Genomic DNA, 15,542 nt, shown 5'->3' with positions numbered 1-15,542 from the left:
GTAAAGAATTATTAATTCCTTACATTTTGATAAATTTTGACAGATATGTACACCTATGAAGCTACTACTACAATCAAGATTAAGAACATTTCCATCTCATCCCCAAAGGAATTTGTTTCTAATTAAGCCTTTTATTAAAACCCATAACGATCATGAAACAGGAATGACTAAAACATAAACATGACATTTAAGGAAAGTCACTTCTTAAAAGGCAATGAATATGTATAGTATAAATTTTATTACATTCTTTTGAATATTTCAGAAATGGTTTAGTTACATCTTAAGACACTATGAAAAGAGCAAGTTTAGAAATGAAAAAATAGTACAATTAGCAAGAGTGCTTCGGGTTTTTTTGGACCCGTTTATATCGGATATCCTCAATTTTCTAGGTCCCTGCAACTCTACAGCTTATAGCTTCACCTAGATGACCTCTTGCATACCATATTTTGATTCTGAGCAATGCTTCTCTCTCTCTTCAGCAGAGAAACTATAAATACCAGTCTTAGGGACTGAAGAAAGTATTGATGTCATTGAGCCATATGTAGAAAGTACCTGAGAGTGTTAAGCTCAAATCTTTGGGAGTGGAACCAAATACCATACGCTAAAAAATTTGAACTAGAGTCAGAGTCTTAGGCTAAAGAATTATGAGCTAGAGCCTGTAGTTGGAGTTCTCTGGGTATTTCTGAAGTATTTCATTTTACCCAAGTTCTCTGTGAAATTAAGGAGATCTTTCCGGCACACCTAAAGTGCTGTTGCTACTTATGCACTAAGACTATTGCTGCTGTTCATTCAGACATTTATAAGGGCAGTGATGTTGATGGGGTGAGGTTAAATAGAATTTGAGAGATAAGGAAAGATTTTGATTCTTTGTGAAAAAGTTGTTGCTAGTGAAGCCAAAATATCACTGTACTTTGGCATTAATAGGAGACACTGATTTACAACGTAAACTACAAGTTTTTGTAAGAATTAGGTACAGTCCGAGGTATTATCTTAGTTTAGCTCTAACAGGAAAATTTGGATAATGTAGCACCCCACGTCCTTACCTAGAGAAATCAGCTTGACAGCATATCAAGTATTAACTTGATATATGAAGAATTGACCATATGTCGTTAGCTGCCAACTTAGTTATCAGGTGAAGAGTTGTTCAGTGGATTACTTGAAGATTCCCTACCCCCACCATACACACAACGGAAAGACTTCTGAAATGAATAATTGAAGAGCTAGTCTCATAGCTAGAAATGTATTATTGAGCCATATGTAATATATATCTGAAACTTAGTGAAGTTTTATTTCACAAAAAAGATAAATTTTATGTAATTCATAATTCATGCCCTATTTATGATTCCTTTGCACTGAATTAATTTCATTTGAAAAAGACTAAACTGGTTGGCCAGAAGAGTCCTTAATTGACCATATTTTAGTCATTATTTCAAAGTAAAGCAAAAAATCTAAGTTATCTGGGAAACTTATTTCTAGTTAGAGAGTCTGGAAGCGTTTCTCTTAAGTTGCTCTAGCATTCACCACTTCTTTTTCTTTTACCAATTATAAACCCACAGATTTTTCTAACAGTTTCAACTATATCAGTTTGAACCATATTACATTGCTATTTTTATCATTCAAAAATGGTATAATATTGGCCATTTTATATAGTTCAACTTAATATAAATAAGCTCGGGAAAGATTCCCACAGTTGGAGTAGTTTAATTCTTTTATTTGAGGAAGATTATATTGCTCAGAGTAACTTTAGAGATTACTTTGAATTTAGAGAATTTCTTATTCCAAAGGCTGTTACAAATCAACAGTTAACTTCAGGACAGCATAGAGAAAACAGTGGGTTTTATTTTATTTATTTATTTATTTTATTTATTTTTTAAATTTTATTTAATTTTGTCTGCGTTGGGTCTTCGTTGCTGCGCGCAGGCTTTCTCTAGTTGTGGCGAGCTGGGGCTACTCTTTGTTGCGGTGTGCGAGCTTCTTATTGCCGTGGCTTCTGTTGTTGCGGAGCGTGGGCTCTAGGCGTGCAGGCTTCAGTAGTTGTGGCACGTGGGCTCAGTAGTTGCAGCACGTGGGCGCTAGAGCATGCGGGCTTCAGTAGTTGGGGTGCGTCGGCTCTAGTGCATGCGAGCTTCAGTAGTTGTGGCACGCAGGCTCAGTAGTTGTGGCTCGCAGGTTCAGTAGTTGTGGTGCACAGGCTTAGTTGCTCCGTGGCATGTGGGATCTTCCCGGACCAGGGATCCAACCTGTGTCCCCTGCATTGGCAGGTGGATTCTTAACCACTGCACCACCAGAGAAGTCCAAACAGTGGGTTTTAGACACTCTAATGAACTTGTCCAGAAAGATGGTGGTGGTGAATAAATATATCCTTAATCTCTTTAAGTTAAAGCTCTAGATTATTCTATACAGAATTCTAGTTTATCAGTAGAAACAAAATCCTTAACTAGATGGACTGTTTTGCTGATTCTGTGTTTGATTTGTCTTTTTATTTTTGTTTAATTTTTAATTACTTTTTTTTTTCCCTTTTCCAGAAGTATTGTCATTTTGTTTGGGGTGGGAGTGAGGTTCTTTTTTTTGATTGTGGTAAGAACACTTACATGAGATTTTACCTTCTTATTAGATTTTTAAGTGTATACAATACAGTATTGTCCTCTATATGCACAGTGCTGTGCAGCAGATCTCTAGAACTTGTTCACCTTGCATAACTAAAATTTTATGTCCATTTTAATGACTCATTTTTAAAATTCACAGACTCTACCTAGTTTCTTTCCTAATCAACAGAAATATAATATGGCACAAAGAGATCTAGGGGAAAAATGTATATACATATATTTTTTCCCACATATGTACATATATGTAAACATTTTTAAATGGGATTCCCTTCTAAACCGGATTCTGTATCAGCATCTTCTTTCTGGGGTCGTTTTCCTTTCCTCATTCTTTTTATTTATCTCTGTTACTCAATTTTAGATTCTTTTAACTTCCCCACTCTTTTCTTCCTTTGGTCATTGCCTCTTTCAACTCATTATTTCTCTATTTTCTCTTGCTAGAGAAGGCAGCAACCAGGCAACAGAGCTTTACTTGTGTTTGGACCACAGAAGGAAACTGATTATCATTGCTTCGTACAGAAGAAAACTTGTTTTCCTTACCTAATTAGTTTTGTATTGGAAAAATCATGTCCCATATGGAAAATCATAATGTTTATGGGTCTCTGGCTTCTGTGGCATCACACAGGTGACAAACCACTATTTACAGAGTCAGACAGAATAGTAGTTTACATCTGAATCGTTTATAAAATAGCTGTTGGGGTAAATAAGCACCATTCTAAGTGGAGAGCATCCAAATAAAATAGCTAAACAAATAAAAGTTACTGTTATCTTGGCTCCAATATATTTGGATAAGCCATTGTTCAACCTTGAATTGTGAGCTCCTTTTATAAGTACTCAGTTTAATTTGTTTTTTTTTACAAAGCAGACCCCTGCCCCCTCAAAACCAATGAATTAGTTAACATTTAAGATAATATGAAGTTGTAAATTAAGATACATGGGAGAATTTTCTCTTACCTTTGGTTTCTTCTGCAGTTATTGTCTTTTGCATTTTTTTAAGGAGATGAGCAAGAGGCAACACTAATGTCTCATCCATCTTTTATGAAAATTTGAATTAGTTCCTCATCAGTAGCATTCAAGATGCTGGAAAAGCTGATAACGATTAGTTTCCCAGCCATCTCCTTTCTGTTCTTCCTGCTGTTGGCTTAATTCTTACACATGATCGACTTCTATGCTGTAATAGCTCAGCTTGGAATAAAATTAACTAAAAAGAAGAGGAACAACAGGATGTTTTTCAGGTTAATCTTGATCTTTACGAGTTCAGTGATATAAGTGATGCACCAAAACTAGGATAGTACAGTGCAAGGAGGGGACTGTTGTACATTTTATCATAAAGTCTGACTTTGTACTAATTGTAAAAACATTTATATGTCTTGACTGTGAGATCTGAAAATGCTTGTTTCTATTTATAGCCATTAAAAATTATTTTGGGCTGTTTATAACAAACACAGAATAACATTGATAAGTGACATGAGAATATTTTTTCATGTAAAAGAAGTCTAAAGGTAGTGTGTTTCAGTGCTTGTGTGGCAGCTCCATGGTCATCCAGGACCAAGACTCCTTCTAACTTTCTTTTTAACCTGATCTAATATATGACTGCCATATTGAAATTTGCCTCATGGTTACTGAATGGTTCCTGGAGTTCCAGCCTTGGTAGCCACAGTTCAGGAAGAAAGACGGAGGAAAGGGGGGGAAAAAACAAGAACATACCTCCCAACTGAGTTAACCCCATTTATTTAAAGTTCAAAGAAGCCTGGAAAATGTAATTTTTTTCATGGGAAAAGTATGGTTTTAAGTAAATGTTTGATTGCGTTAGTAAGGAAGAAGGGGTAGATGGATATTTGTGTAGGTAGTTAACTACCTCTGCCACACTGTCTGAGTAAATGAGGTTCTACTGGTGAGATTTCTTTCTTTTTTTTTTTTTATAAATTTATTTATTTATTTATTTTTGGCTGTGTTGGGTCTTCGTTTCTGTGCGAGGGCTTTCTCTAGTTGCGGCAAGCGGGGGCCACTCTTCATCGCGGTGCGCGGGCCTCTCACTGTCGTGGCCTCTCTTGTTGTGGAGCACAAGCTCCAGACACGCAGGCTCAGTAGTTGTGGCTCACGGGCCCAGCTGCTCCGCGGCATGTGGGATCTTCCCAGACCAGGGCTTGAACCCGTGTCCCCTGCATTAGCAGGCAGACTCTCAACCACTACGCTACCAGGGAAGCCCGGTGAGATTTCTTAAATGCAGCTATGTCACTCCTGTACACTCCTGAGGTTTGTCAATTAGATGCTCTTGCATAGTAATTCAAGTTTATAAGCCCATTGTCCCACCCTATGGCAGATATAATTCTCAGATTGAATGTCATAAGGTGAAATTAGTACTTAGGTTGTGTATTAGTCACATAGTTTGGGATAAAGGAGGAAGCATCTTCTTCTGTTGTTGTTGTTTGTTTTTTGTTTTTTGTTTTAAATTTGGGACTTTTTTTTTTTTAATGGGAATTATTTATTTGTTTATTTATTTATTTATGGCTGTGTTGGGTCTTCGTTTCTGTGCAAGGGCTTTCTCTAGTTGCGGCAGGTGGGGGCCACTCTTCATCATGGTGCACGGGCCTCTCACTATCGCGGCCTCTCTTGTTGCGGAGCACAGGATCCAGACGCGCAGGCTCAGTAATTGTGGCTCACGGGCCTAGTTGCTCCGCGGCATGTGGGATCTTCCCAGACCAGGGCTCGAACCCGTGTCCCCTGCATTGGCAGGCAGATTCTCAACCACTGCGCCACCAGGGAAGCCCTTGTTGTTTGTTTTAAAATACAAGTCTGTGTGAAATGGAAATCAACAAAACTACTCAAAAAAAATAAAGAAGACCTAATTAAATGGAGAGACATCCCAGGTAAATAAATCAGAAAACTTAATATTGTTAAGATGTCAGTACCAACCACCCAAAGCAATCTACAGATTCAGTGCAATCCCTATCAAAATTCCTACTGCCATTTTTGTAGAAATGAAAGACCTTATCCTAATTCACCAAGATATTAATAGCCAAGGTATTATTGAAAAAGAAAAATAAAGTTGGAGGACTCACACTTCCCAATTTCAAAATTTCCTACAAAGCTACAGTAATTAAAACAGGGTGGTAATGGCATAAGGGTAGACATACAGACCAATGGAATAGGATTGAGAACCTATAAATAAATATATATCTCTCTTGGCAATTGATTTTCAGTAGAGGCACCAGGCCCAACATACAGAATAGGGGGAAATATTTGAAAGTTACATATCTGATAAGGATTTAATATCCAGAATATATAAAGAACTCCTACACATCAATAACAAAATGACAAACTCAATTTAAAGATGGGCAAAGGACTGAATAGACATTTCTCCAGAGAGGATATGCAAATGACCGATAAGCACATGAAAGCATGCAAAGATGTTTAGCATCATTAGTCATTAGAAAAATGCAAATCAAAACCACAGTAACATTTCACTTCACACCCACTAGGATGGCTATTTATATAGAAAAGGGAAAATAGGAATATATCACTAGTGGGACTTTAAAATAGTGCAGCTGCTGTAGAAACTTTCCTCACAAAGTTAAGTAGAATTACCATATGGCCCAGCAATTTTACTCCTAGGTATATACCAAAAAGAATTGAAAACAGGAACTCATAGTAGCCAAAAGTGTCCCATCAATAGCTGAATGGATAAACAAATTGTCATATATCCATACATTGTAATTTGGTATTGCTTCATGGTTACAAAGTTTCTGTTTGGGGTGGTGAAAAAGTTGTAAATAGTGTTGACAGTTGTACAGTTGTGAATGTAATTAATGCCATTAATTAATGCCATTGAATTATACACCTAAAAATAGTTAAAATGTCAAATTTTATGACAATTTAAAAATAAAACCTATCTTTATTTTATTATTTTTTAGAAAGGTTTTTTTTTTTTTAATATTTATTTATTTGGCTGTGCCAGGTCTTAGTTGCAGCATGCGGGATCTTTGTTGCCATGTGTAGGATCTTCATTGTGGCATGCGGGGTCTTTTTAGTTGCGGCATGTGGGATCTTTAGTTGCGGCATGTAGGGTCTAGTTCCCTGACCAGGGATCAGACCCGGGCCCCCTGCATTGGGAGTGCAGAGTCTTAGCCCCTGGACCACCAGGGAAGTCCCAAAACCTATCTTTAAAAAATTACATCAGTGTCAGTGTAGGTTCATCAGTCATAACAAATGTACTACCACTCCGGTAGGGGATGTTGACAATAGGAGATGCTATGCATATGTGGAGGCAGGGGGAAAAGGAGAATCTCTGTACCTTCCTTTCAGTTTTGCTATGAACCTAAAACTACCCTTTAACCCTCTTAACCATTTTTTTTAAAAGACTTTTTTAAAGAGCAGTTGTGTATTTTATCACAATTAAAAATTTTTTACATATATGTATAAAGTGTATGTAAAAATATATAATGTATGTGAATATATATGATATATGAAATGTATAAAATATGTACATAAAGATAGATTTTTAATAAAGTATATATAAATATAAAGCAAATATAGAAGTATATATTAGAAAGAGTTGGAATTTTATTCCCAACTCCACAGCAGAAGCTTTGTGTCCTTAGGCAAGTTATTTAACTTCTCCAAACCCCAATATTGTTATGTATAAAATGAGAAAAATAATGATGCTACTAGCTACTTTGTAGAGATGTATTAGCATTAGAGATGATCATGTAAAGGGCCTAAAAGAATCTCTGATACACAGCAAGTGCTCAATAGGTAGAAGCCATTATCACTGAAAATTTTGTTCATTTTTATTTGGCTATGATATGTTTATATGTTTATTCATTATTTCTTCCACAATCATAATTCCCACTTGAACCCTAAACTGCTGACTGCCATTAAACTATTACTATTTTTAACTTCTTTGTTTTGTTTTGTTTTGTTTTGTTTTACAGGCAACAATTGGTATTGACTTTTTATCAAAAACAATGTACTTAGAGGATCGAACAGTGAGTAATGTTTTCAGTGTGCAATTTTCTGCAACACTCCAGGATAGAAAATTATGATCAAAACTATAATCAATGATTGTCACCATAAGAAGTACTAAGCAAAGTTGCCAAAGTTAGTTTACAGGCCTTGAGAAAAACTGTTATTATAGAGTGAGTAGTACTTAGGTTAGCACTTTGAGTTTTTTATCCCCAAGTAGAATCCAAAGGGGAGAGAAAGCTGTTACTTGTAAAACCCTGATGACCCTAGGCTTGTTAAACAAAATTTTGTCTTGATTTGGAAAATTATAACAAATAGCATTGAGATAAGAATATTTTCATGAAGAAATTAGAGCTGCTAAAGACCTTTTGAATACCACTCTTGAAGCATTCAAAAAGATTTCATTTGAATATCACACAATTTGTGAACTTCAAGATTTTATTTGTCAGAATATGATATGTACCAAAGTGACTATGAATAGAAAAAAGTAATGTGTATTTACTTGTTAGATTTTTGTCTTCTATCTTTTGGAATACTCCTTTTAAGTGCAATATAAATCCTGTATTCTAGCCTGCTATCCCTTGAAGAGATTCCTGTCACCTAAACAGTGACTCTCTTAAATGCATTATTTTGGGATCTATACCCAAAAAAGTTATCTCTAATGCTATTTCTTATAAGTTTGTGAGTTTTTTTCTTTTGGATGTTCTCTTTTATGTTTTAACATATAGCATTCTATTTCTTAACATTTGAAAACAGAAACTGCTTTATGATGGTACGAGAACTTAATGCTTCTTTTCAGGCTTTTCTTCCTGGAATGTAGATGTGAAAAAGTAAGAAAGTAAAGATATTTTTATGTAAGGTTGCAAAAAGATATTTCTCCTTTTTGCTAGATTATATACAGTGTTCTAGGAAGAAATGTGTGGGAGAAACATAAGCACAGTAGTCAGAGATCCAATTTCAAAGTGTTCTGGATCCAATAGAGAAAAGAGACATTTTATTTTAGTTTCAGAGAGGCTTGCAGAAAAGCATTAATTCCTTTTCTCTGATAGCCTGAGCTGCTCACTGACATTTACCTTTGTTTTTCCCTTTTATGTTCACTATTTGAACATCAGCAGTCTACTTTTGCTCTCCGGAAGGCATAGGATTCAAAGAGAGGTTACAGGGAGGGGAAAAAAAAGGAAGCTGTACTTCTGATTCTGTGAAATCTTTCATATTGCCATTTTTTTTGAGTTATGTACCTTCAGAGCAAGCCAAATTTAAATATTATTCCCTTTTGAAAAAGGAAAGGAGTTTTGTGTTATTTTCATTCCTCACATCCCTGTAACCTTTTGCATGAGTTTCCTTTTTACCTCCTTGCCACGCTCCTCCCTTTAAAAACATTATTTCTTTTCAGTATGAGTTTGGTTTTTTTTTTTTTTATTTATTTTTTCCCATCCCACAGATCAGGCTGCAGCTATGGGATACTGCGGGTCAGGAACGTTTCCGTAGCCTCATTCCCAGTTACATCCGTGATTCTGCTGCAGCCGTAGTAGTTTACGATATCACAAGTAGGTATTTTGCAACGGGTTGACCTTTCTTATTTTTCTTGCTTGTTTGACTGATTTTATTGTTAGGTACGATTGCAATTATGGGACACAGCAGGTCAAGAGCGGTTCAGGAGCTTGATTCCTAGCTACATTCGTGACTCCACTGTGGCAGTTGTTGTTTATGATATCACAAGTGAGTGGGGGGGAATTATGCATTTCTAATCTTTCAACCTTTAGCTTAGTTGCATGCATGTTCTTGTCTTGTGCTTGTTTTCTATACTGGCATGTAAAAATGAGTTTTATCATAGCAAACCTTATCACAGGCCAGCTAGGTCAGAGTATTTGCTTTGGTGTTTGTACCAATATGCTTTATTTCTACTGTGCCAGGTTTTTTTGCCCTGTAAATTTTCCTTTAGATCTAATTATATATCGTCTCCAAGGCTTTCTTAGTATCCTGTTATCCCTACACCATAATTATGGTTCGAAGAATGTCTCCTTTTTTATTTAACTTGATCTCAGATTTCTCTAAAATAAAATAATCTGCATTTAAGTCTCTTGCCAAGTTCTCCAGATCCTTCAAGGCTTCTGTTGAGACTGTTAAAAGCTTCCGCTAGCCAACTTTTCTCTGCTTTCCCCTTCCAGCCATCCTCTCTCTATAGAGGAAGGCAGAGAAAACATAATGTGCAGTTTTCTATTAATCATTTTCATTTGAATGAAATCTGGATTCTCTGACTTATTTACTTGGTTGCTAACGAATTATACTTTCATTTCTCTCCAAGAAAAAAATTTAAATGGGAGACAAAAAAGTAATGGTCTTCCTTTTTCTTTTCCTTCAAGACTGACTAATAATGCCTTTGGCTTTTTAAGTGACTGTAAATTTTGAATGGAGCATTGGTGACTGACAGGGAAATGCTATCTGATTAAAATTGTCTTTGTGAATCAGTTTATGATATATTAGGCAATATTAAGCATCATTCCATATAGTGCTCCATAATTTATAGGAAGACCAGGATAGTACCACATCTTAGACTTCTTTAAAAACATCTTATATAAACAATCTACTGATTTGAGCTAGTAATATTATTAGTGTACATTTTTGCATATTTGCTCAACCAGAAATCATATCTACTTAACAATAATTGCAATGGCAGAATTATAAGAGGTTTGCATTCAGAGACTTTTTTTTTGGTTAGGTGCCAAATGCAGTCTTTCTTTTCTTGAAGCTTTTCTTTGGGTTGCTACTTGTTTTAAAAATGTATGTTCATTATTGTGCATTCACAAGTTTTGCAGCTTTAAAATGTTTGTGCTTACTTTAACCAAATCAAGTAAAACCTGGTGTATTTTTCTTTGAAATTTGTGCACATGCCATTAAAATATTAGCAAGTTGTTTTCTTTAGCTGCTGTAAGATGTATTGAAGTACTCTACTTAGAATCCAGGGCTAGAAAAGATGGATTTTGTTATAAGTGATTCTGGTACATTAAACTAATAAACTTCAAGTTAAAGTGATCACAAACTGAATAAGCGATGCAAACAGAGTGGTGTTGAAAGCTATTTAAAGGCTTTACAAATTTTGTGGATGTGTTGGGACTTACTGGCTGACATACTTTTGGAGATGCTTTCTTTGTCATGTTTGGTATGTTTAAGTAATCAAAAAAGCATTGTGGCAACATGACACCATATTATCTGCCATAGCTGTCCTTACATTTAAAAAAAATTTTTTTCAATTACATATAGTACATTATACTCACTTGGTCATGTCCAAAAATTTTAAACTATTATAAAAGGTACCTTAAGGACTTTACTATTGTGATTTGTTTAGATCATTGATACTTATACTCAGATAAAATGGAGTTATGTTGCAGGCACATTAAAAGTGGGTCCTAATGTGCCAACCCCTTTCCAACTTCCAGTACTTTGTTTTTTTCCTTTTTTTTCTTTGTTTGGTCCTTCACTTGGGGAGGCACTTGCAATAACACTAATCTCTCTGTCCACCCTCCTATATACCAGATGTTAACTCATTCCAGCAAACTACAAAGTGGATTGATGATGTCAGAACAGAAAGAGGAAGTGATGTTATCATCATGCTAGTAGGAAATAAAACAGATCTTGCTGACAAGAGGTATGGAATGATTTCATATTTGTATGGAATGTTTGATTTCTTTGCTAAGCAGCCTGTTATTTTTGTTAGTGAAAAATTGCTTTAAAAGGAGACATGTTTAATCCTTAATTTTATACCCCTGCCCCTTTTCTTTAGTGTGGGGACCTGAAATAGAAAGGTAAACATTAAACTCAGTCCTGGGAACTCCCTGGCGGTCCAGTGGTTAGGACTCTGTGCTTTCACTGCCGAGGACCCAGGTTCAATCCCTGGTCGGGGAACTAAGATCCTGCAAGCTGAGCAGCATGGCCCACCCGCCCTCCCCACACACACACACAATAAAACACACAGTAGGGCTTCCCTGGTGGCGCAGTGGTTAAGAATCTGCCTGCCAATGCAGGGGACACAGGTTCGAGCCCTGGTCTGGGAAGATGCCACATGCCACAGAGCAACTAAGCCCGTGCGCCACAACTACTGAGCCTCCACTCTAGAGCCTCACGTGCCACAACTGCTGAAGCCCGCATGCCTGGAGCCCGTGCTCCGCAACAAGAGAAGCCACCGCAGTGAGAAGCCCGCGCACCGCAACCAAGAGTAAACCCTCGCTCACTGCAACTAGAGAAAGCCCGCATGCAGCAAGACCCAACGCAACCAAAAATAAATAGATAAAATAAGTAAATTTACTTAAAAAAAAAAAAAACACAGTAAACTCAGTCCTTAAAGGAAACTAAATTTTTTGGTTTTGTGTAAGCTCGTGTGTAAATAACTCTTGTGCAAGATTGTTTACACATGAAGCTGATAACTATTTTGCATTTTTTAGGGCTCATAAATATGAGCAGTGTTCTGTTAAAGAACAAAATGTTTTACAAATCCTATCGTTAAAAAAGTATTCGTAATGATTAAATGCACACTCTTTTGGTAGTCTTCTTATAAATATTCATTATAATTCAGTGGTGTAGTTTTTTCTTTTCTTTTTTTTAATTGTATGGTTGAGCCAGACTGTGAGGTTGAACTGAATAGCTTGATTGTGATACCTTAGTCAAATGAGCAAAGACATATTCAAGTCACACGATGCAAAATGTATTAACATTCACTGTAGAACCCGTGGCTTGAATATCTGCCTTTAGCATTCCTAAGTGATCTACTGGATATTCTTTCTGCTTTAAATAGTCTTGACCATTTATTTAATATTCGAAGCTTTTACTATTTATTATTTGTTTATTCATTAGTTGGATACTGAAATTCCAGTGATGAACTTTTGCTATTAATTAAAATGTTGCAAAGAAACCCAATACGTTCAAAGACTTATGAAATGTTAAGCCCATTTCTGCCATGGTACCTCATTTGGAATTGGCAAGAAAGTCTTTCCTAATTTAAAAGTAAATTCAGTGTATGATTTCAGCTTTTCTTTATGAAAATCATTTTTTGGACATCAGTTGCTATCATAAATTTTCACTATTTTATTTATCTTCAGTATGAGAATTTGAAGATCATATAGGTATATATTCTTCTAGTGGAGAGTCGCTAGATATCTTCACTGTTAAATAGAAAAATTGTATATCTGAATTGTTTCCCTTTATAGCCAGAGTTATCTAAAAGAATGCTTACAGCATCTGTTCTTTTATTGCATAATATTTGAGTATACAAATGCTAGAAACATCTAAATTATGTTTACAATAATTTTTCTTTAAGGTAATATTTGTCCATTGCTTTAGAATTACCATATTTCTCAGTAATTTTTGCCAGACTATCACCCCTCAGTTATCCACATTTAAAAGAATTAAGAGTCTTTAAAAAAAATTTTTTTTTTTTTTTAATTTTAAAAAATAAAAGATGGGCTTCCCTGGTGGTGCAGTGGTTGAGAATCTGCCTGCCAATGCAGGGGACACGGGTTCGAGCACTGGTCTGGGAAGATCCCACATGCCACGGAGCAACTGGGCCCGTGAGCCACAATTACTGAGCCTGCGCGTCTGGAGCCTGTGCTCCGCAACAAGAGAGGCCACGATGGTGAGAGGCCCGCGCACCGCGATGAAGAGTGGCCCCTGCTTGCCACAACTAGAGAAAGCCCTTGCACAGAAACGAAGACCCAACACAGCCATAAATAAATAAATAAATAAATAAAAAATAAAATAAAATAGTCCCATTAGTCTTTTAAAAAAATAAAAAATAAAAAAATAAAAAAAAATAAAAGAATTAGAGTTTTGTTCGTTCCACTAAAATAATTGGGGGGGGGGTTCATCTATTTTTATTATTTAAATTTTAATGTAATAGTTGCAGGATTTTTTTTTTTAATTGAAGTGTAGTTGATTTGCAGTGTTTCAGGTGTATAGCAAAGTGATTCAGTTATACATATATATATGTATTTATCCTTTTTCAGATTCTTTTCCATTATAGGCTATTACAAGACATTGAATATAGTTCCCTGTGCTACACAGTAGGTCCTTGGTGTTTTTCTATTTTACACACAGTAGTGTGTATCTATTAATCCCGAATTCCCGAATAAAATAATTTTTAAATGAGTAAAAGTTTTAAATTTTTTTAAAAAGCATTAAAAGAAAATCTTTTGGGAGTGAGTGACCTTTTATAAACATGACGTGGAATCCTGAAGCCATAAAGGGAAAGATTGATAAGTTTGAATACATAAATATAAAGATCGTATTCACCTATTAGGTTAGCCATTATTAGGAGGATTAATAATGCACAGTATCGTCAAGAGTCTGAATAAACAAACACTGAAAATGTAATTAATATAATCTTTAGAGGAAACGGTTTAACATATCAGTATTTAAAATACTCACTGACTCAAATCCGCCTCCAGTAACTTATTCCACAGATATACCACAGAAATGTGAAAAGATGAACATGCAAAAAGTATTATTACATTATTTATAATATTAAATAATTAAAATCAGTCTAAATGACTGCTAGCTGTAGTAGCATTTTATAAATGAAATTCTTCTAGCCACTAAAAAAATGAGAAGAATTTATTGCTGTCTAATACATGAAGCTTAAAAAAAAAAAAAACTTGATCTGTGTATACATGAATCCTTTTTGTTTAAAAAATATATATATACACACACACCATCCTATATATATATATATATATATATATATATATATAGACATCTTTCCTTTGGCCTAGAACAAATCTGCATAAGCATACATGAACTTAACTGTAGTTATCTTTGGGAAGAGAGTGGGATTATACAGGAGTTTATTTTAATGATTGGTCTTTTAAAAATTACTTTTGTAATCAGAAAAAAAAAAGTTTTAATAAAAACAATTCAAAGTTAAATGACTTTACCACTTTCTCTGACAAGTAAATATTTTTTTCGGGACTTCCGTGGTGGCGCAGTGGTTAAGAATCTGCCTGCCAATGCAGGAGACACGGGTTCAATCCCTGGTCCAGGAAGATCCCACATGCCACAGAGCAACTATGCCCGTGTGCCACAACTACTGAGCCTGCGCTCTAGACCCTGCGAGCCACAACTACTGATCCTGCGTGCCACAACTACTGAAGCCTGAGCGCCTAGAGCCTGTGCTCTGCAACAAGAGAAGCCACTGCAATGAGAAGCCCGCACACCATGACGAGGAGTAGCCCCTGCGTACCACAGCGAAGAGTAGCTCCTGCTTGCTGCAACTAGAGAAAGCCCACGTGCAGCAACGAAGACCCAGTGCAACCAAAAATAAATAAAATTGATTCTTTAAATAAATGAATAGTTTTTTCATGAAAACTTGGAGGAAAGACCAGAATATATGTTTCTGTGTCTCAGCACCTAGATTCTCAGTATTCTTTATGTCCCCTGTGGCCCAGTGAGTCCCAGGTGTTTCAAACCTGAGAATCACTTAGTAAATATGGCTTATTAGATCTCTTTTAAGATTCTGGCTATAAAGGATCATGATCAACCTTAAAATTTTTAATGTTTTTGATCCTCCTTCCAGATTCAGTTATTTTAACTAATCTTTCTAGGTGCTTCTGACAAACTCAAACCACAGTTGTGAACATTGCTAGGGCTAACTTTCAGCCATTTTAAGGGGGTGACTTATAGTCTAAAACTAGTTAGGATCTCTGCCTGGAATTCTTCACATGTAGGATTTACAGACTAATAATCATTCATTCAGGAGGTATTTGTTGAGTATCACTTATGTTTCAGAGAATGCCACTCTAGGATAATGTAGTGAACAAAAAAGACAAGTCTTCAAGGAGCTTTTATTCCAAGAATAAACCAGACAGTAAATAAGTCAAAAAATACATAGTATTGGGGCTTCCCTGGTGGCGCAGTGGTTAAGAGTCTGCCTGCCAATGCAGGGGACACAGGTTCGAGCCCTGGCCCGGGAAGATCCCACGTGCCGTG

At 35.9% G+C, this 15,542-nt stretch overlaps 1 protein-coding gene across 3 annotated transcripts in view; it reads left to right on the top strand.

Annotated features, from left to right (window-relative positions):
• Positions 1-15,542, top strand: part of RAB6A (RAB6A, member RAS oncogene family) — a 77,585-nt gene that overhangs the window by 36,682 nt on the left and 25,361 nt on the right. For 2 of the 3 annotated variants that reach the window (XM_082343243.1, XM_082343245.1), the window contains 3 exons: positions 7,538-7,591; positions 9,182-9,287; positions 11,103-11,214. In XM_082343243.1, the coding sequence (XP_082199369.1) occupies positions 7,538-7,591; positions 9,182-9,287; positions 11,103-11,214 (272 nt within the window). Of the gene's footprint in view, positions 1-7,537; positions 7,592-9,009; positions 9,116-9,181; positions 9,288-11,102; positions 11,215-15,542 lie in introns of all 3 variants that reach the window. The other variant, XM_082343244.1, reaches the window with a different exon arrangement.

The sequence above is a fragment of the Balaenoptera borealis genome (assembly GCF_965194805.1).
Source record: "Balaenoptera borealis genome assembly, chromosome: 11".
Taxonomy (NCBI): Eukaryota; Metazoa; Chordata; class Mammalia; order Artiodactyla; family Balaenopteridae; genus Balaenoptera; species Balaenoptera borealis.
The sequence above is the reverse complement of the archived record's forward strand: the minus strand, read 5'-3'. Positions and strand labels throughout refer to the sequence as shown.